At 41.1% G+C, this 21,444-nt stretch overlaps 4 protein-coding genes across 4 annotated transcripts; 1 reads left to right on the top strand and 3 right to left on the bottom strand.

The window, feature by feature from the left end:
• Positions 1 to 10,593: 10,593 nt before the first annotated feature.
• On the bottom strand, positions 10,594 to 12,584 carry CWC22 (pre-mRNA-splicing factor cwc22; the record flags this gene model as incomplete). The annotated part of the gene is made up of 2 exons (XM_051466162.1): positions 10,594 to 10,671; positions 10,695 to 12,584. 2 exons carry the CDS (start codon positions 12,582 to 12,584, stop codon positions 10,594 to 10,596), a joined length of 1,968 nt encoding a protein of 655 aa, XP_051330719.1.
• Positions 12,585 to 12,824: 240 nt separating this feature from the next.
• J4E85_001877 (uncharacterized protein) lies at positions 12,825 to 13,193 on the top strand (the record flags this gene model as incomplete). The annotated part of the gene is made up of 3 exons (XM_051466161.1): positions 12,825 to 12,827; positions 12,881 to 12,961; positions 13,014 to 13,193. 3 exons carry the CDS (start codon positions 12,825 to 12,827, stop codon positions 13,191 to 13,193), a joined length of 264 nt encoding a protein of 87 aa, XP_051330718.1.
• Positions 13,194 to 13,341: 148 nt separating this feature from the next.
• On the bottom strand, positions 13,342 to 16,685 carry J4E85_001876 (uncharacterized protein; the record flags this gene model as incomplete). Its single annotated transcript, XM_051466160.1, has 3 exons — positions 13,342 to 13,811; positions 13,860 to 16,474; positions 16,525 to 16,685. The coding sequence occupies 3 exons, from the start codon at positions 16,683 to 16,685 to the stop codon at positions 13,342 to 13,344; spliced, it is 3,246 nt and encodes a 1,081-aa protein (XP_051330717.1).
• Positions 16,686 to 17,369: 684 nt separating this feature from the next.
• Positions 17,370 to 20,520, bottom strand: J4E85_001875 (uncharacterized protein; the record flags this gene model as incomplete). The annotated part of the gene is made up of 3 exons (XM_051466159.1): positions 17,370 to 18,163; positions 18,216 to 20,291; positions 20,340 to 20,520. The coding sequence occupies 3 exons, from the start codon at positions 20,518 to 20,520 to the stop codon at positions 17,370 to 17,372; spliced, it is 3,051 nt and encodes a 1,016-aa protein (XP_051330716.1).
• Positions 20,521 to 21,444: the final 924 nt, after the last annotated feature.

Genomic DNA, 21,444 nt, shown 5'->3' with positions numbered 1-21,444 from the left:
ATCTATCTAAGACTATTATAGCTTAGAATAGCCTACTATAGACTCTACTAATATTTTAAATACTTTTATAAAATATAGTAAGTAGGCTATAAACTTTTATTACTACTATATTATATTCTTCTCTACTAGTAGCGTTAAGTACTTTAGAAAAGTTAGCTATTACTTTATCTATCTACTAGATAAGAAAAAGATTCTAGAATACGCTAAGTATATTAGTCTTCTAAGTAGCTAGTTCTGCGTTATAAATAGTAAGACCTACTATTAGTCTAAGTACCTTAGGTGCTAGATTCTTAACTAAGATTACTATATAGTAAGTTATAATACTTTATAATAGGCTATTATAACCTATACTAACCTATTATATAGTTCTCTTAAGTAGAATTAGATAATAGTTACTTTAATTACACTATTAGTAATCTTCTATAAAAGATTAATTAAGGCACTATTACTATCTATAACTATAACCTACTTTATTAAGTTAATAATTAGAGCGCCTAGATTATATTTTCTACTAATACTAATAGTACTAAGGTTCTAGCTCTAGCTTAGTAGATTAAATTTATTTATAATTATACTACTTAAGAAATTTAGAGCTTTACTAATAAACTTCTAAAGATAGCTATAGCCTTTAAGAAGATTATTAAGAAGTAAGTAGCTATTCTAGGCTATTATAGGCTATTCTAACCTCTAATAGATAATATTATCTTTATATAGAAAAGCTCTTTCTTTATAATAGTAAAACTTATTATTATTAGTTTACTATGTCTTTAGTTTACTTTTCTACTTCTAGTTACTCTAAAAAGTTAGTTTTAGCCTCTAATTAAGTTTACATAGCTAAGTAGAAGCGTATCTTTAATAATATAATAAAGAATAGTTCTAAAAAAGTAAGTCTTCTCTATACTAGGCTATTATAAGCTATTTTAACTTATAATAGTATATAGTTATTAATTCTAAGAAGGTTTAGCTTAAGAAGATTATATTAGATAAGGCTACTAAAATCTATACTCTTAAGAATAGTAGAGTTAATACTATCTAAGGTTAGAAGAGCGTTTTTACTAAGAAAATTAAGGTAGCTAATATAATCTATAATAATACTAAGAATAGGTAGAATACTCTATAATAGGCTATTCTAGGTTATTCTAGTAGTATATAGCTTAATTTTAGAGTATTAGGTACTAGTTTAGATATTTAGTAGTAAATCTAGTAGAAAAGTAGCCTTTAAGTATAATATTTAGAACTCTTAGCTTATCTTAGATTATTCTAATCTATAATAGGCTTTAATAGCTTATTCTTTAGCGTATACCTAGCTTAGTAAGAATTACTAAAGTCTTATAAAATCTATCTTCTAAGTAACTTATAGAAATATAATATTTTGTCTTAAAGTCTAAGATCTATAGAAAACTAATAGAAGTAAAGCTTTATAACGTAGAATAGGTTATAATAATCTATAATAGGTAGTATATAATTATTATAAGAATAGCTAAGATAAGCTATTAGGCTATAGTACTATTAAATACTATATTAAAAAAATCTAAATTAGAAAAAAACTAGTAAAGGTATACTTAGTTTTGTTCTCTAAGTATTATCTTAACTTATTTTTCTTCTTTTTAGAAGGCTATCTACAGCTCTACTTAGGTTTTTTCTTTTTAGACTAATATTAAAGCTATATACTCTTATTATTTTAAAATTTCTATAGCGCCTCTGCGCTAATCTCTAGTTCTAGTTTCTAAGAGTTCTTCTTATTAGAGTAGCCTTACTATTTAATAAGATACTTCTACTAATTATTCTTATTACGCCTTTAGTCTAAGATTTAGTTAATATTATATATATTATTACTAAATCTACGTATAGTGTTAATACTCTATATTAGTAGGTATAATAATTATCTAGTTAGCTTATATAGTTCTAGAAGTAATATATAAAAGACTAGATAGACTACCTTTAGTTTAGATATATTAATCTTAAACGTAGATAGGCTAATCTAGGCTATTATACGCCTAGAGCCTATATACTTCTAATCTAGCTTCTTCTTTAGCCTAGTAGAACGCATATACTAATTAGAGATTAAAACTTAATTCTCTACCTTAAATAGAAGAAGTATTCTCTTCTTATTAGTATATACTTTCTAATAGGTATTAGCTATAATAATTTTTTTCTTATACTTAGCTTATTATAGTAAAGTGTTAATATAGAGTAGAGTAACAAAACGTAGTTAGTAACTCTATATAGTAATCTTATTATAGGTGTATTTTCTAAACACCTTATACTTACTGTATATAACTATAGAATTTAATAAAACTCTTTCTCTAACGTTTACTATAGATATAGTGCTTTAATAATAATAATAATAATAACGTACTTATAAAGAGTAATAGTAATAGAAGCTTCTCTAGTATACTTAGAGGTAGACTTAGAGGTAGTAATAGGCGAGCTGTAGAGCTATTAGGCTATAGAAATATTAAAATATTCTTAATTCTAGAATTTAACGTAGAAATAAGCTTTCTAGAGTATAGATACTAATAGTAATAATAGAAAGGTCTTAGTAAAAAAGGTAGAGGCGCTGCGTAGGTAAACTCTAGGTCTAGAGTAATGTTAAATTATAGTACTGTACTACTACAAAATACAAATAATATTCGCGTAGGTAAACTATAGTATAGAGAATAGTAGCCTAGAGAGGAATATAAAAAGCTTTGTATACAAAGAATACTTCTCTTTTTCTTCTTTTTTTTTTATCTAATAACTTTCTATCTTAAAGAACTTCTTACATCTCTAAGAGCTTCTTATATCTCTATAAACTCTAAATACCTAAGTACTACTTCTAAATTTAATACTAACACTAACATTACCTTAAAGATGTTAAACCTTACTTTCCTCTCTATGCCTACTATCTAGGTAAGTACTTCTAACTCTTTAATGCCTAGCCTAGGTAATAGTTACCTAGTACTACTAATAGGCTTAGTTTCTTGTAGTGTTAGTATTACTAATACTAATATAACCTTTAATACCTTGCGCCTTAGAGGTTAAATATATAATAGTAACTTAGATAATATAATAGCAACCTTCTAAGACATTATTCTCTTAGTAGAGTTTAACCTAAAAGATCTAGCACTATATACTTATCTTTATATAGACGTGCTTTTTATTATTAAGCTATTCTAGATAAATACGCTGTTTATATACTATACTATAAAAAAGAAAAAAGATAAGGCCTTTATCTAGAAAGAATTTAAGCGTTAGAGAATAGTAGATAGTATATACACTTATGCTATAATAGAGCTAGTGCTAGTATCTATAGTAGTAGATAGGTATATACAGCGCGAAAGACTCTATCTCTAGAGTTTACTCTAGAAGTTAGAGACGCTTAGAATTATCTAGAAAAAAAAAGATAAGCTAAAGGCATAAGTATAGTAGCAACTAGACTAGTAAGCTAAGAAATAGTAGTTATAGGTGCTCTAAAATAATCTAAGCGTTATTGCAAAGTATAGAAGGTAGTAGTAAGAGCTAGAGACTTATTAGCATAGATAGAGAATAGATAGATAGGTAGGTAGGTAGGTAGGTAAGAGTAAATGTAGATAGTAAGTAGTAGTTACGCAATATAGATAATATAGCTAGGCTTAGAGATAATTACGCATAGAATATAAGTTGCTAGTAATTATATAGATATTATATGCGCGTTATATAGGTGTCTTAGGTTAGATTAGGCTTTATGCTAGTAGTAGGCTTGCTAGGTTATCTTTTAGAGATACGCAGTTACATAAAGCTAGTATTAGTGCTAGTTAATAGTCTAGATAGCTATTAGTAATATATAATAAATGTAAAGTAGTTAGCTTATTATAATTGCGCGTGTAGCAAATATTATGTTAGTAGTAGTATAGGTATAAGTGTTGTAAGTTACAAATCTAGGCTTACGTTAGAGATTTTTAAGTTTACTATTAGGTAATATAGTAACGCGTTATTGCGTAATTACGTAATTACGTAATTTTAAAAAAAGTACGCTGTAGGCTCTATTTCTTAGGCCTAGAGGGAGATACTTAGCTTATAAGCTAAGTACTTTTATAGTAGTAGAAAGCTCTATAGAGCTTTCTCTATTACTTTAAACTATACTAGACTAGTCTACTTCTTTTAGGTTTATACTATAATAGGCTTAAAAGAAAGTTATACTAGTAGTTACATAAATACTATTATTATACGTAAATTTTCTAATAAATATCTATAGAGTCTAGTTATTCTATTCTAGCGTATAGTAATACTATAGATACTATTTTAGTATTTAGTTCTACTACTTAGTTTAACTATCTGTCTAGAGGTAGAATATAAACGTAAGAACTTTTCTAGAGTTTAAATAGTATTAAAAGGTATTTTAATACTTTATATTTATTAGTAGGCCTTTATTTAAGATAACTTACTTTAGAATACTATATAAGTAGATAACCTTACGTATCTAAGCTTAGGTAAAGTCTAAGCTATTTTAATTACCTCTTACTAGAATATAATAGGCTATCTTAGTAAGTCTATATATAATAACTAGTATTGTATTATAGACTTAGCTTTATATAGTACTAGAGAAAAGCTTTATAATAAAATCTATAGTAGCTTTCTTCTAGAGTTAATCTAGAGAAGATAGAGGTTCTAGTAAGCTATATAGTTTGTAGTAAGCTAGCGTTACTTTATAGTAGGCTAAGTAATTATAATAATACTTAGTAATATTCTTTCTTATACTCTTCTAGGTATATTAATATTAAAGCTTTTCTAATGTGCGTCTTACTCTAAAATATTCTACTAGTAGATTATTATAGCACTCTATAAGTGCTTTTAACTTACTTTCTATATTAGTAAGCTTCTAGAGGTAACTATAATCTATAATAGATTCTAATAGGTCTATCTATTCTATATCTAAGTCTAATTCTTCTAAGAAGAATTTACTAGTTTTATTAGAGGTATTCTAATCTTCTATAAGCTTTTACTCTTTTAGTTTAGTCTAATTAACTTACTTAAACTTATTAAGCGCTTTACTTAATTTATTTAGTAGTTCTAATTTAGAACTAGACCTTATTAGCGTAGCTATAGCTAAGAAGGCCTTCTTACTCTTATTAAGAATAATATTTCTTATAGGCTGTATAAAGGCTTTATTATACTTTTAGACTAGCTTCTATAACTTAGCTATATAATTAGAGTAGCGTAATAAACTATCTACTAGATTAGTGCTTCTAGAATAATAAATTAAGTTAAAATTATATTACGTAAGTACTAGGTAAGACTAAACTTAATAATAGTTAAGAGCCTTAGTTTCTATAAACTACTTAAGGTTTATATAATTAGTAAAGATCTTAAAATAGATACTCTTAAAGTAATATTACTAATATTCTAAACTTTTAATAATAGCTAATAGTTCTTAGTTATATATATTATAATTATACTCTACTATAATAAGCTTACGTAAATAGAAGTTAACTAGATACTAGTTATCTAGCTTAGGTAATTCTATAATATATTAGCTTAGAATACCTAATATTATATCTTTAAATATATTAACTTTAATCTTTGTTTTATAATCTCTTTTAAAGTAAGCTAAAATTAGTTTCTTTAAGAAAGAGTTCTTAAGCTTATAGAAAGCCTTTTTAGTAGCTTTACTAATATCTAGAGACTAGCTCTTCTCTTTTTATATAGCGTAGCTACCTCTAGCTATACCTAGGCTTTTCTAGATTAAAATAGTTAATAGTAGAGCTAATTTAGAAAAACTAGTAATAAATTAGTAATAGTAGTTTATAAAGCTAATAAATACCTAAATATTATAAACTATACGCAGCTTAAGCTAATTCTAAATAGTCTTAATATAGTCTTAGTTAATCTTAATTCTATTAGGTATAATAATATAACTAAGGTACTTAGTGTATTAGATATACTACTTATACTTACTAAGCTTTAAATAAAGCTTAGCCTTACGTAGTTTCTATAAGACTTTCTTAATATATACTTTATATTCTTTAAGAGTATTTAAGAAGATAAGAATATTATCTAGGTAGATAATATATAATATATTAATTAAACTAATAAGAGTCTAGTTAATATATATCTAAAACTAGGTAGGTACATTTATAAAGCTAAAAGGTATTATAGTATACTTAAAATAACTATATTAGGTGCAAAATATAGTTTTCTACTTATCTTCTTTCTAGATATAAATTCTATAGTAAGCCTTTTATATATCTAGCTTAGTATAGTACTTAGCTTACGCTAAGCAGTCTAAAGACTCTATAATTAGAGGTAGTAGGTGTTTATTCTTAATTATAATCTTATTTAAGCTATAATAGTTAATATATAGTTTTATAAAGCTATTTTTCTTCTTAATAAAAAGAATAAGTACGCTAGCTAGCAACTTTAAGCGTCTTATCTACTCTTATACTATATACTCTTCTAGGTACTTTCTAAGAAGCTCTAACTTAGTTTAAGAAAGATTATATAATAGTATATATAGTAGATTTATTCTAGGTTCTAAGATTAGAGCTAGGTCTTATAGGCTATACTTAGTAATAATTACTAAGTTCTTCTTAGAATAAATATTAATAAACTTTATATATAGTAGAGGTATATTGCTTATTTAAGCTAAGAATAGGTTATTCTAACCTACTACGCCTACTAGATAGATATACACGTTTACACTAGAATTACATATACTCTTTTTAAATAATTAGATATCTTCTACTATAATCTTTTAAAAAGAGCTAATCTCTTTAGCTTTATTATCTCTAAAGAGTATACGCTATAAAGCGTAGTTTAACCTAGAGTTATAGTAATTAATCTATAGTAATTCTAAATATATAGTGTACTTATTTAGGTTAGATACTATAAATAGAATACGCTGCGTTTTTACGTAGCTCTATAAATTAGTAATAGTAATATCTACTTTAGTTATTTTATAGATAGTAAGCTTTCTACTATTAATCTCTTCTATAAGAAGATTAGGTAAAGAATTAATAACTAATTCTTACTTCTTCGCTAATATAGTAGAGATAAAGTTTAGTTATAAACTACTATTAATTATTACCTTTTTAGGCTTAAACGTTTTAAAAGTAAACTTTACTATTAAGAGTTAAAATAGAGTAAGCTATAAGGCCTTATATAGTATTTTTATATTCTTATTCTTTTTATTTAAAGAGATATAAGTAGTAAGGTAGAAGATTAATTCTTCTACCTCTAGTTTTTTTCTAACTTAGACTTATTAGTAGACTTACCTATAGTATTAGACTTATTAGTCTTTAAATATTTATTCTTATAATAACTAACTTTACTATATCTATAGTATATAATTTGCTTTTTAGATATATTATTATTACTTAAACTACTTCTTTTTAACTTATTCTAAGCTAATCTAGCGCGCTTAGTGTTTTTTAGAAGTCTACTAGTACTCTAAATATTAGATTAATCTTAAGTAAGTTAAGGCCTATTTTTTTTAAGTAGTTATAGCTTATTTTCTATAATATAGAACTTTTATTAGAAAATAAAGTTAGTATATTCTTCTACTTATAGAAGTATAGAATATTAGTTTATAAAAAGTAAGAGTAAGCTCTTTTTAATATTATTCTATAAGGCTATAGTATACTCTAGTACTTATATATCTAGTGTTTAGTCTAATCTAAGTTTCTTTTATAATAGCTTTATATAATTTAAAAAGTTTATAGAATTTTAATTACTACGCTATATAGTGCGCTTAAGATAATTATAAGTATATTATTTACGCTCTTATAAAGAACTAAGCAAGTTTAATATAATATACTTAAGGTCTATCTATAATAGTATCTAGGTAGAGTTCTAGTACTTTTTTAATATCTAGTAGGTATACTATAGAGTCTTTAATAGCTTAAAGATATATATAGTACTAAAATCTACTCTCTATATCTTTATTATAAAGCTTTATAGTATATAAAGAAAGTATAACTTATAATTCTACTTCTAGTAATTATATTACGCTTAGTTAGTTTTTAAAAATAACTATAGAAGTTTAGGTTTTAGAAGGCCTTTAGTAGAGAGAGCGTTTTCTAAGTAAGTTATAGATAGCGCTTTTACGTTCTTCTTAAGAGTAGTTAAGTTATCTATAGTAATCTTAGCGTAAAGATTCTATAACTTAGCTAGCTTAATACACTTTAGTTAAAGAGTTCTCTAAGTATAAAGGTATTATAGCTTTTAGTCTAGAATAGTCTCTTTTAGAATATTCTAGGTTTTATTAGAAGTAAGAATATAATTCTATAGTAATAGTAGTAAGATTAGACTATTACTAACGTTATTATCTATCTTAGATATAGAAGGTATTAGCTTATATACTTTTTTCTTAATAGAAGTTAGTACTAATAGATCTATAGCTAATACTACTGCGTTAGATAGTTTTATATTATTATTAATATTTATTAGTATATAACTATTACTATAAGTATTATAAGTAGATATTATATAATATAAGCGTATTATAAAATAAATAATTTAAATATTAGATAAGTAACTACTAATTAATATAGAATATAAGAGATAGTAGAGTAATAGTATATTATCTAGTAAGAATAAATAAATTATTACCTTTTAGGTAATAATTCTCTAAATCTACTTATACTTGCGCTAAGTTAGGTTACGTAACGTTATTTAACTATCTAGAATATAGGTTTCTAATATTAACTATAATAGCCTTATATATAAGAACTATAGTATTATAGTTAGTATATAATATACTTTAGTTTATAGAGACTTTTTTTATATAATTATTTAAGATATTATAAAGCTAGTCTAGCTTATACTTATTAGTTTAGTAAAGCTTACCTACTTATACTAGAGTCTAGCTAAAGGTAATAAAGAATTTTATAAAAGACTAATACTTTCTTTAGTATAAGTAGTCTAGGCGTACTAAAGTCTACTTTTTACTATAAACGTTACTATAGTAAAATAATAAGTAGTTAAGAAACTCTAGTAGATTCTAGGTACTATACCTACCTATTTTAAAGTATAAAGTAACTTACTACTAAACTATAGGTAATAGTTTAGCGTTAATAAATATAAACTATAACTTTCTATCTTTTAGAAACTTTTAGTTTATTACTAGCTTATACTTAATTATTACTTTTTAAGCTTAGAAGTATACTTTATTATTTCTAAAGTACTTCTTTATCTAAAAAGGTCTATGCTTATTTACGTATATAAGTAGAAAAAAAAAAAAAAAAAAAAGTCTATACTAGCGCTAAAACTACTAATAGGTACTTCTATAGTAAAAGTAGTATTTCTCTTTTATAAAGTATTACTAAAAAAGAGTATAGTATTAAACTATATACTTAAGGCCTTAAGATATTAAGTAAAGTATTTATTTTAGACCTAAAGTGTCTAAAATAAGGCGTAGTCTTTTATATAGTTTTAAGTTAGTTATTATAGTTAGTTTAAAATTACTTATAAAATTATGTCTTTAGCTATTTTTATTTCTTAAGCCTAGCTAGTCTATCTTTAAACTTATATATAGTACGTAAGAAAAAAGCTTTATAAATATTATAGACTAGCCTTAGAGTTAGAATATACTAAGTATTAATAAAATATTATAAAGCTTAAAACTTAAAAAGCTACGTATAAAATCTAAAAGTTTGTGTAGCAAGTCTAGACCTTGCCTGTACTTTCTCTATTCTAGCCTAGGCTTAGGCAAAGCCTAAGACTATTACAACTATATAGAGAAAGTGCGCAGTACAAGAAACTAAGGAAAGTTGTGTAAGGCTGTTAATGTAGCAGTGTTTCGTTCTGTGTAGCTATACTAATGTCCATCGATATCGAGCCTCCCCCACATACATCCCTCACCCAATCATCGCAATTATGCTTCCAGAAAACAATACAATGCTGCCATCCCGTTCAATCTCTCTTCTCACAAAAGGACATGAACGCCAATTCCCCCGATGTCATGCTTCCTCACACTCATCAACTTGTCCCTCGAGTCTAACCTACGAATCCCTCCTCCTCCTCGACGGCGGACTACTACCATCCCTCTTCACCCTCGGTGCCGGACTTCCACTATCATCTCTCTTCATCCTCGGCGGCGGGCTAGCACTAACTTCCCTCGCCTTCCCATTAGCCTTCGACGGTGGCGGCGGGGAACTAGTATCCCTCCTGCGACTACGACGAGGTGGTGGACTGCCACTATCCGCCCTCGCTTTCCCTTTCCCCTTCGATGGCGGGGCGCTGCTCGAGCCACGTCGGCGCCTAGGAGGCGGAGTGCTGGAATCACGACCACGACGGCGCGGTGGCGGGGATGGCGAACGCGAAGGAGAGGTTGTGTACTTCCTACGGCGCGGAGGTGGAGAACGGGATAGCGAGCCGGATGGGCTGCGTCCGCGGCGTGTGGTCTTGGATTTCGGGGGCGGAGAACGGGATCGGGAGGATGAGGGGCTACGGCCGCGTCTCCTGGGCGCGGGGGAGCGTGATCGAGAGAGGGAGGTTGAGTAGGAGCGCTTGCTCTTGAGTTTGCGTGGTGCTGGGGAGCGGGATCGAGAGCGGGATGCGGAGCTGTAGGAGTCGCTTCTGCCACGGCCTCCACGTTTGCGGGCTGGTGTTGGGCTGCGTGTGTACGAGCGCCCTCTAGAGTCGGATCTGGACCTGGATCTTGAGTCGCGCCTTCTGCGAACCGGGCTTCGGGAGCGTGAGTAGCTGCTCGAACTGTAGCTTGATCTTGATGAAACGCTGCGGTCGTCGTCGGAGTCGCTCTCTGGTTCGGGCAGCGGTTTCGGCTTGGGCGCAGCGTTCTTGAGCCAGTCGCGCATGCCTTCAGTAAGCACACCCATACCGATCGCAGTGAAGTAGTTGATCGAGAAGCGGGTCTTGCTCTGGTCGTCGGCATCGGTGGGGAAAAGTCCAGTAAGGCTGTCTTGTAGCATGGGGTCCTTGAAGCGCTCCACAACGACCTTCTGCCCGAGAGAAGCTAGGAGCTCTTCGAACAAGATCTTGACGAAGATACGCGAACTAGAGGTGGTATCTTCTTCCGTCATCTTGACCACCTGGAAGACGTGCCAGCCGATACCGTCGGATGCTAGCAGATGCGCGAAGAACTGTGCGATGATACGAAGGCGGTTCGTTTCGAAGCGATGGATAGTCTCGTAGTAGTGCGCGAATGCTTCCTCAAAAAGGTCGGTCCACATCCTGTTCAGCTTGCAGAAGCGCTCTCCAATCATGCCGTAGAACTTCTCGTATGTGCGCTCCTGGCTGGCGCACTCGACGATCATCGTGGTGAGCTCGTTCTCCAAGCCATGTGGCAGGTTGATGCGCATGAGTTTGTGCACGCACTCCTCAAAGCCACCGCTGCTCTTGATGGTCAAGTAGATCGTTCTTCGCAGGTTGACGAGATCCGCGTTGGTCTGATCCTTGACGTCCATGGCCTTCACTTCCTCGTCCTCTTCATCCTCAGATGACGCATCTGTGTATCCATCATCGTCGCTACCCTCCTCTTCGCCTAGGATCTCTGCCTTGATCTTCGCGTACTCTTCCTCGTGCGCTTCGTAATCGGGGTCGACCTTGAAGAGATTGAGACCATCCTCAACCTTCAAATCACCCTCGAGCGTGTGGTTGTGGGTGATCTGATCCTCCTCCTCTACCAGGTCCAAGTCCTCCCTGATAACCGGGTTGTCCTTGTACTTTGTGCGTCGGACCTCGAAAAGAACCTCAATCATGTATTGTGTGCGCTTGTCGATGTCGGCTTCGTGGAGGATGTTGCGCATCTGATCGAAGATAGCATTCGCGATCGCAGGCTTCATCTCGTCGAGGAAAGCGCCGACCTCTTTCATGATACCGACGGCGATCTCAACAGAGTCGTCGGAGGGCTTGTTGAGCAAGAGGAGCAGGATCTCGGCGATCAAGATCTCGTGGACGACTTGTGTGTTGACGAGGTGCGAAAGGAACATGGTACTCGATAGCGCCACGGCCTTGTCGTTCCTCCTGAAACCCTTCCTGAACTGCACAATCAGGCGCCGAACCAGCAGATCGCCAACTTGAGGCAGTTTCGTGTTGACGATGGAGACCATAGCCGCATAGATAGGCGTGAAAGGCAAACTCGCAGCCTGCGCTTTCATGATAGCTCTGCAGAACAGCCCACGTCCGCGCACCAGGTTCTCCGAGAACAGCTCCGGCACAATCATCTTGATATTCGCCGTGTTCGTCTTGTTGATCAAACCCTGGATCGACTTCTTGAGCGCCTCCCACGCCATGCGCTGGAACTCAGGGCTACTCTTATCCGTAATCGACTTCTGCATCTCGCGCAGGCGCGCGGGCGGGATATACGCGCCTCCAGCACGTGTCTTGGAGTCGTCAACGGGCAGCTTACGGTTCGCGCTGAAGGCGTTCTGGAAAAGCTTCAAGCGCGAGTCGTCATCGGGGAGGTCGTGAGTCGTAGGCTTTGGCGGCGGGCGACGGCCAATACCGCCATTGCGACGGTCGTCCTCCTCTTCATCCCTCCTGCTTCGCTTTGATGGCCCGGCACTCGGTCCATCGTATGGGGAGCGCTCGCGTTTGCGCGGAACCTCTTTGGCGTCGAGCTCGGGCTCCGGTGAGGGCAGGCGAACGGCAGATGCGACCTCCATCGTCGCGCAGTGGGTCGTGTTGGAGGTGGAGGATGGCGAGTGTTGAGGCGGAGAGTGACGCGCTTCGCAAAAGTTTAGCTTACAGGCGGTTGGGCGATCGAAGGTTGCGGCGAACGGGCCGCGGTTTCGCCGACAGGGGTCTTGGCTTGGCGCGACTTTGGGGGGAAGGGCCAGCGAGGTGATTGTAACCACCATTACTCCAAGCTAATACACTCGTTCACTCTTTCGCCAATCTTCACAATGGTATGCTCTCACACGCGTAGAATTCAGGGCTGTGCACTGACCAACCATCACAGGCCGATCGTCTCGTAGGCCTCAGCATGCTCGTCGCAGCGACTGCCATCTTCGTCTACTACACTGTTTGGACTCTGTTCATGGTATGCTTTTGTACGATCACTTGGTTCTGATACATGTCCTAACTCCATACAGCCCTTTGTAGACGACGACCACATCCTCCACTCCCTCTTCCTCCCACGCGTCTGGGCCATCCGCATTCCCGTCATCCTCCTCATCCTCGGCACTACGGTCGTCGGCAGCTTCCTCTCAGTGGTCATGATCAGGAGCAATCGAAAGAAGGCACTGAAGGCCAAGCAGAAGAAGGCCTCATAAATGCTTACGGCATTGGGTGCGAGCAATAATCTTCCACAAAAGGGGTCAGCTTGGAACGGCGCAAAAACATTTAGTTGCGTCAATATAATCGGATTGGTAGCTGGAGAGCCGAGAGGCATAATGAAGTCGTTCAGATGTTCAGTCTCGCCTACATGACATTGCAGTTCTCTTCTGTGATGACAACCGGTCCACCACCCTCTCCTTCCTCATCACCTCCACCACCGGCACCTTGCCCACGGGCTATATGCCGAGCCAACTGCGCGAAGACAGCCTGGCTGATGAAGTAGTCGTCTCTTCCACCTTTCCTGTCCATATCGTTCTGACTAGTAATCTGATAAGCTTGATGCATCCTTCGTCGACTGCTGAGTCCACCAGGGGCAACCTCGTCGTCACTGTCGCTAGGAGCATCGACGGCAGGCTCACTATTAGCTTCAGCCTCGGGTTCGGCAGCGCGGTTGCGACGCCGACGACCGAAGTTCAGACTGGAGAAAGCAGCCGGATCGGACGAATGCACTCCTACGCCTTTCCGTGCGTTACGCTGGAGCTGCGCATCTGGAGAGAAGATTTTGATAGTGTGGTCAATACCAGAAACCGCCATCGTAGGTTCATAGGGGTGACCTAATCATATCAGAATTTGCTTCGCTATGTTTGGATACTTAGACTTACCTTGAATGACGTTGACCACCTCTCCATCTCCCTCCAGAATGTTTACAAGTTCTGCTGTCTTGCGATCCCAGATGAACACGTGGCCAGAGTCGCTTCCGCTGACCACATACTCATCCTGCAGTCCGAAGTAGTTGACGTCTTTGACTGTCCTAGCGTTACAATGCCCGGTATAGACACGTGTATGAGGTACACAAGGTACATCACGCTCCACCTTCCATCGCCCGTAGCGACTGCGGCCAAAGTCTGATCGCCATAGCATGTTTCCAGATCTTGTGCGTGATAAACCTTCTTCGTCTTCGTCGTCAGTGTCGTCCTCTTCTTGTCCATCATCCGATTCTATATCACCGTCACTGTCTTCATCGTCATCATCGTCATCGTCTTCTTCTTCTTCTTCGTCTCCGTCTTCGTCCTCTTCATCGGCACTCTCAATAGCCACAGAACGCGACTCATTCGCATTAGCAGAGCTGGATACAACCTCTTCCTGATCACTAGCCTCTTGGGCTGATGTGCTAATAAGTTCTGCATCGCGGACCGGACCCTCGTCTACCGAGGGATCGATGTCCTCCTGCTTCTCTCTCAATGCCTTCTCTTCAGCTCTGATCGTCTTGTCTGATATGCCTTGGCCGCCGTAAGCGCGGTCTACGAAAGCGAACTTGATGTCCTTGGCGGCATTGCGCAAAACACCCCTACCAACATAGTACACCCATCTTCGTTTTGCCGTAGCTCGACTTTGTGTGGGCTCGCTAGAAGACGCCGACTCCGATGTGGACTCATTCTCGCCGGTGAGATCCGCAAATGGTATCGTGATGGCATGGCCGAACGCATCAACAGCCTCAAACTCAGAGTCGTACAAGACTCGAGTGCTGTCTGTTTCATATTTGGAGGCATCGACATTGATGATTTTAGTGTCGTCTGCCAATTCGATCAGGTATGGGATCAGTCGTTCTTGAATGGCATCCATATCCGAACCATGGGGGATGGGAAAGCGAGTACTGCCACTTCGGCTCGAAAATCCTTCCACGACTGCTCCTGGGCCACTGTCAATCCACAGCAGTATGGCTTTTAGAAAGTCGTATCCAAACTGCTCGTGTTGTGGTGGATCGCGCTCTCGGGGCGCCAGTTGTATTGAGGCGAAATACTGGGCGATCAGGGCATCAGAGCTGGATCCAGTCAAGAGTTGTCCACCTAGTACCCGTGCTAACGTCCCAGCCGCTTGCACGAATCGACGAGACGCTGCCCTGCTATCGCGAAGCTTGTTTTGTACTGCAACGTCCACAGGATCTGGATCAATTGGATAGCCCCACGTCCTATCGATGTCGTCCATGTCGGGCAAGATCGAGTTCGCTAGACCTACAATGGATGTGCATGCGAGGTGGATTCCAGACTCCCCAAGCTCACCTAGCTCGAAAATTCGTTTCGCTATCTTGACAGTTGTACTTGCGACGCGGTAGTGGTCTGATGCTCGTAGATCGTTCAGTTCCTCTTGCGTCATGCGGTTCTCGGCAGGAGGATGGATACGGATATCTTCGCTCTGACCATTGCCGTACGTCACTCGCAGTGCCAGATCCTCGTCGGCACTTTCGGTGCGTTGTCTTGATTCGGCTCTCTCAACACCTTCTTGAGACAAGGTACTGGACTTCGGTCGCTTGCGCTTCCTGTTCGTGTCCTTGACACGATGGGCAGATGCACTATTCGAGGTCTTGATGGGCGTCACGTTCTCTCTAGCATCTGGCGCCCGTAGAATATCGAAACTGTAGATGTGGTCCTGAGACCAGCTCACAACGAGCTCGTTCGGCTCGGCATCACTGATTTTGCATGCTGTGATGTGACCACCATCATTTCTCTTCATGCGCTGCTTTCCGTTGGGCGCAAACTTCTTCACACATTGCGTCGCCTTCCCTAACAGCTCATCGTCATTATCGTTCCAATTCTCTGGACTCGAAAGTCTAGATCCACGCTCGTTGTTCAAATCGCGGCCAAGCATCCGGCGGTCATGCAAGAAGCAATGAAGATGTGCCCCACCTAGTGCAATGTAATGCGGCTGACTAGGCGAGCATGACACGGTATTGAGATCCAGTCCATACCGAGCATACGAGATGAGTGGCGGCGGGATGCTGTCTGAGACGTCTTCATCTCTCGCCCATGCGGGCAGCATGGTATCTCGCGGAGGTGGATATGCCTTGGAGGGTTGTCGTACATCCCATTGTCGTACCTCGCCATCGTTCGAGCACGTAAGGAAATAGAAGGGGTTGTCTTCAGTGACAATCCGCTTCACCGTGTCGGCGTGGCAACGGAATGCCTTCGCGTTGGTATCTCCTTCTGTGAGTGTCAGTCTTCGGCGTGCTCTGCCTGTACTACTAGCATTGCCTGTAGACCGGAGGGCCGAGTGGCCTGAATGCTCGATATCGAATATCCGTACATCGTCTGTCGCGCTGACAATTGTGCGATCGTTGGAGTAGGGCATGAACTTCACGGAGAAGATATTGGACTGATGTCCTGTCTGGATTGAGGTGGTGAGATTGAACTGCGACGTCGAGGATTCGGGGTGGTAAGAGTGGATGTTGATGCGATGGTCGTCGGAGCCAGAAGCGAGGAGGCGGCCTGATGTTGACCAGCTGGTAGAGTCAGACGATGCCACCGATGTATAATTAGGGTGATTGCATACCTGAGAGCATTGACGCATCCATTATGACCTTCTAGTTCGTTCACGATATCGAGGTCGTCCACCCATTTGCGGTCGCCGTATATTGATCGAATGTCCGAGTATTTCCTAGGCTGCTGTCCGACTTCGCGCTTAAGTAAGCGATCGTATACAGTGTACTTCATCGTGACACGTTGTGTAGTTTGCTAGAGGCTGGACGGATCTTGAGAACGCAGCTCCAGGAAGTCGCGGGAGGCAAGAGGTACCGGAGGCGATGCTTCCAAAAACAGCTGAGCGAGTGCGATTTGAGGCTGTGCAGGTAGACTCAGTCAGGGGGCACAATACGCAAGTGAAATCGCTTCTGTACGGGCATCGCGACAAAGAGGTTGTGGCGTTGGTGCAGGTTGCGCGTTCGCGTGTGTTCAATGGCCGCGAGGGAATGACGGAATGTGACTCCACCCACGTTTTGGAGCTCCAAGCTTCACCCCCGCGGCCTCCCGCAGCCGATCCCCAACACCCGTCTTCCCCCATGCATCATTATAAAGCTGGAGCCAGTCCTCGACATTATCAACAGTCACGACATTACTTCTGATATCGCGCTATCCATTCATCACGACGAAAGACCTTGGGATTGACGCGCATGCCGTCACTTGTCTCTACGAAGCGTGTGGATTTCTAGCATCTTCCAGGCTTGCACTGTTGTCAAGGTTGGCGGGCAAAATTGATATTGACGAAGTATGAACAGGAAGGATAATCGCGCGTACTCGCATGGCATACAACTACACCTAGTGGTATCTAAAAAAAACGAACGAAGTGACATGAGAAACGTAAACATCCAACTACAACACAACACTCTCCAATCATTCAGCCTAGAAAAGTAGAACGGCGCCGGCAACACCAACAAGCACCATGCACCCAGCTCCAACACGGCTAGCAGCGCCCTCGAACTCTGCAGGCGGCATGTACGAGGAAGGCATGGTAGGCTTACCAGTGCCAGTAGGCATAGGCGCGTACATGCTGGTACCGTTCATGGCAGGGCCGGCGGGAACGTAAGGAGCACCTCCAGCAGTTGGGTAAGGAGCGGGAGTGTAGGTGGACATTGCGACCTTGGTAAGGGTCATGTACATGGTGCTAGTAGCCTCTTGTTCGACTGGCTTCTTGGGGTACTCAGGCATGGCAGGGTACTCAGCGGCCTTGGAGGCCTCGGGCATAGATGGGTACTCAGCACCCTTGGAGGCTTCAGGAACGGATGGGTACTCAGCGGCCTTTGAAGCCTCGGGAGCGACAGGGTATACGGGCATCGATGCTTCAGGAACAGCGGGGTACTCAGCAGCCTTGGAAGCCTCAGGCGCAATAGGGTATGCGGGCATAGACGCCTCAGGGACGGCAGGGTATGCAGGCTTGCCTGAGGACACGGGCTTAGCCGGGTAGTCTGCAGGGTATGCGACGGAAGGAGCAGAGGATGGGTATGCGGGCACGTGGGTGGCGGTAGCGATGGGCTTGGTGATGGTCACGGTGACAGTGCTGGCAGTGTAGACGCTGGTGGTCCAGCCCTCAGGTACGTCGTTCGAGCCGGTGGGCTTTGCGCACTTGGTGCAGACGGTCGCAACGTAGGTGGTGGTGACGGTGGTCAAGCCAGTGGGGCAGACATCGACGTAGGTAGCTAGGAAATGTTAGTGATGATCTTTGTATTATTGGGTCTGTTGCTGACTTACTTGTGACGACTGAGGTGGTGGATCCGGCGGGAACCTTGGAAGACTCAGGGTACTCAGGCTTCTTGGTCACCGATGGGACGCTCACGTGGCCAGTGCTGGATGCAACAGAGCCCTTGGAGCTCTCAGCAGGGTATGTAGCAGAAACAGTGTCGGTGGGGTACATCGGCGACGCGGTGGAGTATACACCAGATGAGTAGACAACAGACGAATGGACTTCGGATGGGTAAACGGCAGAGAATGACATGCTATACTCCATGGAAGGCACGTATGGGGTAGAAGACGCAGCCTCGGGGGTGGACGCAGAGACTGAACCAGTAGGGTACATGTCGCTGGAGCTTGAGGCCGACGAGGACACTTCGCTGGAAGCAGAGGTCTCGCTCGGGGAAGGAATGTAGACGGAGCTGCTGGCGGTCTCGGAAGCAGAGATCGTGGCGACAGATGACGGCTCAATGAGGGTGCTGGAGACGGTCTCGATGGTGCTGGAAGTCTCGTATACTGAGCTGGCGCTGACAGTGGCGGTGATCTCAGGGACGGAAGACGACTCAATCATGCTGCTGCTGGCAGATTCGATGGTGCTGGAAGTCTCGTATACCGAGCTGGCGCTGACAGTGGCGGTGATCTCAGGGACGGAAGACGACTCAATCATGCTGCTACTGACAGACTCAACGGAGCTGGCAGTGATAGTCTCAGTTGGGAGAGGAACGTAGACCGACTCGCTGCTGGAGGCAGATGCAGAGATGGTAGCGATGGACGAGGGCTCGATCATGGTGCTGCTGACAGTCGCAATGGAGCTGGCGCTCTCACTGGCAGTGGGCATCTCGCTGTAAACTGAGCTGCTCTCCTGGGCGGAAGAGGAGCTGGAGGCTACGGAAGACGATTCTGCTACGGATGAGCTGGAAGAAACGTGGACGGAGCTGCTGCTGGAAGCTGAGCTCGAGGTGATGTAGGCAGACGAAGATGAAGCACTGCTGCTGGTGATCATGGTGCTGGGAGTAGGAGTGCTGGAGGAGACCATGCTGCTGGAGACAGGGGTGCTGGAAGTCATGGCGCTGCTGGAGATGGGAGTGGAAGACGAGGCCATCGTAGACGAGACAGGGGTGCTGGAGGATGATAGCTTGGTCGAAGTCGGGGTAGCGGTGGAAGAGGACAGAGTGCTGGAAGATACGACAGGGTGAAAATCCTTCTTGAACGTTCCGTCAAGAGACTTCTTCATCCAAGTACCGAATGATTGGCCGTATGTTGGGTTCTCGACAGAGACAGTCGCTTCCCATAGCATAACACCACCAAAGTTGGGGTGGGTCTTGTAGAACCCAAGCAAGTAGTCTGCATCTTCAGGCGAGACATAGTGCTCCTTGTGGGTAGGGAGACCAGCAGGACCGGCAGGCAATCCGATGTAGAACTTAGCGCTGGGGTTCATCGATTTCCTGATCTCGCTGGTCCATTTGTCGAAGGTGAAGGTGCTGGGCTTTCCGTTCTTCTTGTCCTCGACTTCCTTGGCAGCAGAGCACTCCCAAGTGTTGTAGAATTGAGTGAAGATCATGTCGAACTTCAACTTCTTCATGATTGGGGAGATCCTCGCATCAGGGACGATGCACTGAGGAGCGGCAGAGAGGAGCATGCTCGAGTATTTCTTGACGTAGTTGCCGAAGAATTCGTAGTTGGCGTAGATGAATTTCTCATCGCCTCCGGGCATGTCGTAGAATTGCGCTTCGAGGTCCATGTCAAAGCCGTCCACGAACGCGTCACCGAATGGGCGCGGCTTGTCGGCGGCCTTCCACTCAGGGGTAACCTTGCCGTACGCACCGAGCAAGAACTCGGCGGTCCATTCGGCGACGTCCTGGTCCTTGAGGTAGTAGTTCGTAGGCCAGCCACCTCCGATAGAGAGCATGACCTTCTTACCCCTCCTGTGACAAGCATTGATAGCCTCCTCTATGCCGGGGCATGAACTGTAAAGAGTGCTGTTCTGCTTCAAGACCGGATCGTAATATACATCACTACCACACGCGTTGGCATGGTTGCTTCCGGGGTATGCGCCGACCACTGTAGGGAACGAGTTGATGACTTTTCGGTTCAGAACTGTTAGCATTGCTTCCTCGTGGACGGTCGAAAGATAAAGTAACTTACAGCCGATGTTGACAATATCGACGTTTGGGTCAGTGCAGACATCAATCAGCGGAATCTGATCGTATCCCTGTCCCCAGTACATAGCAATGTTCGTCTTAGCGGCAGCGTCGTAAGTCGCAACAGCGCCAGAGACAAGGAGTCCAGCTGCAAAAGCAGCGCGAGTGAAGGTTGATGGAGACATGATTATGGTATTAACGATATAAACAACGATATGCGATTTGAATGATAGGACGGCCGGGGCCAGTAAAGATCGTGATGAGCGGACTCAACGAAAGGACGCAAGCAAAAATGCTGCAATTAGGACGTAGACTCGAAAGAGTGACTTGACGACAGACTGGAAAGCAGTGCGACTGACGATGAGAAAAGAAGACATGGGAGATTGCACTATATCTAGTCTTGGCCCACAGGGCTGTACCTGCATGAGCGAGAAGGGTCGGACGCTGACTGCGCCGTTTGGTGGCATGAGGCCATCGTGCAGATTCAGACGGCAGACATCGTGTGCCTGCAGGAACAGAACGATGGCTTCCATAGTTCCGTGCCATTGGTAGAGGTGCCTGGATCCTAACTGCTTCGGGTCTGAAGTGTCGTCGGGCGTCCAGCAGTACCTGCGTCTAGGCGAGCGCTAACCATCAACATGGCTTTTGGAAACGCTTCCATGTGATGCCTCACCCTAGCTTCAAGACCGGTGAATGGGCCGTGTCTAAGTATCGATAGCATCAATCTCGGTTAAACTGTCGAGAGTGCTCCTTCGACCGTCAGCAAAAGGAAGGAGAGTTGCTGATGCATAATGGAACGGCTCAGGACGGCATTCGGTCCAGCTTGCCGGCGGCGTCGCTGTTGCATGCCTATAGTATTGAAAGGCGCATAAAGCCAACAACCTCTGCTTGGGTTGGTATTGCGTCTTGCGCTGGTTTGGCAATCCCGGGTGAGTTGGAAGAAGAAGATCCTGGTGCCGAAGCGACCTCCTGAATCTGCAGTCGGTACCCGTGGACAGTGTAAACACCGGGTCTCTCGGTGGCTGCCTGCAGGAATCTTCTCATGGCTGCATGGTTGCAGTGGTTTCATCCCAATGGGGGTACCGGTCCGAACAAATTGGTGAGTTGGT

The sequence above is a fragment of the Alternaria conjuncta genome (assembly GCF_024043145.1).
Source record: "Alternaria conjuncta strain BMP 0040 chromosome Unknown scaffold_2, whole genome shotgun sequence".
Lineage (NCBI taxonomy): Eukaryota > Fungi > Ascomycota > Dothideomycetes > Pleosporales > Pleosporaceae > Alternaria > Alternaria conjuncta.
Note: the sequence above shows the minus strand (reverse complement) of the source record. Positions and strands in the feature narration are given on the sequence as shown.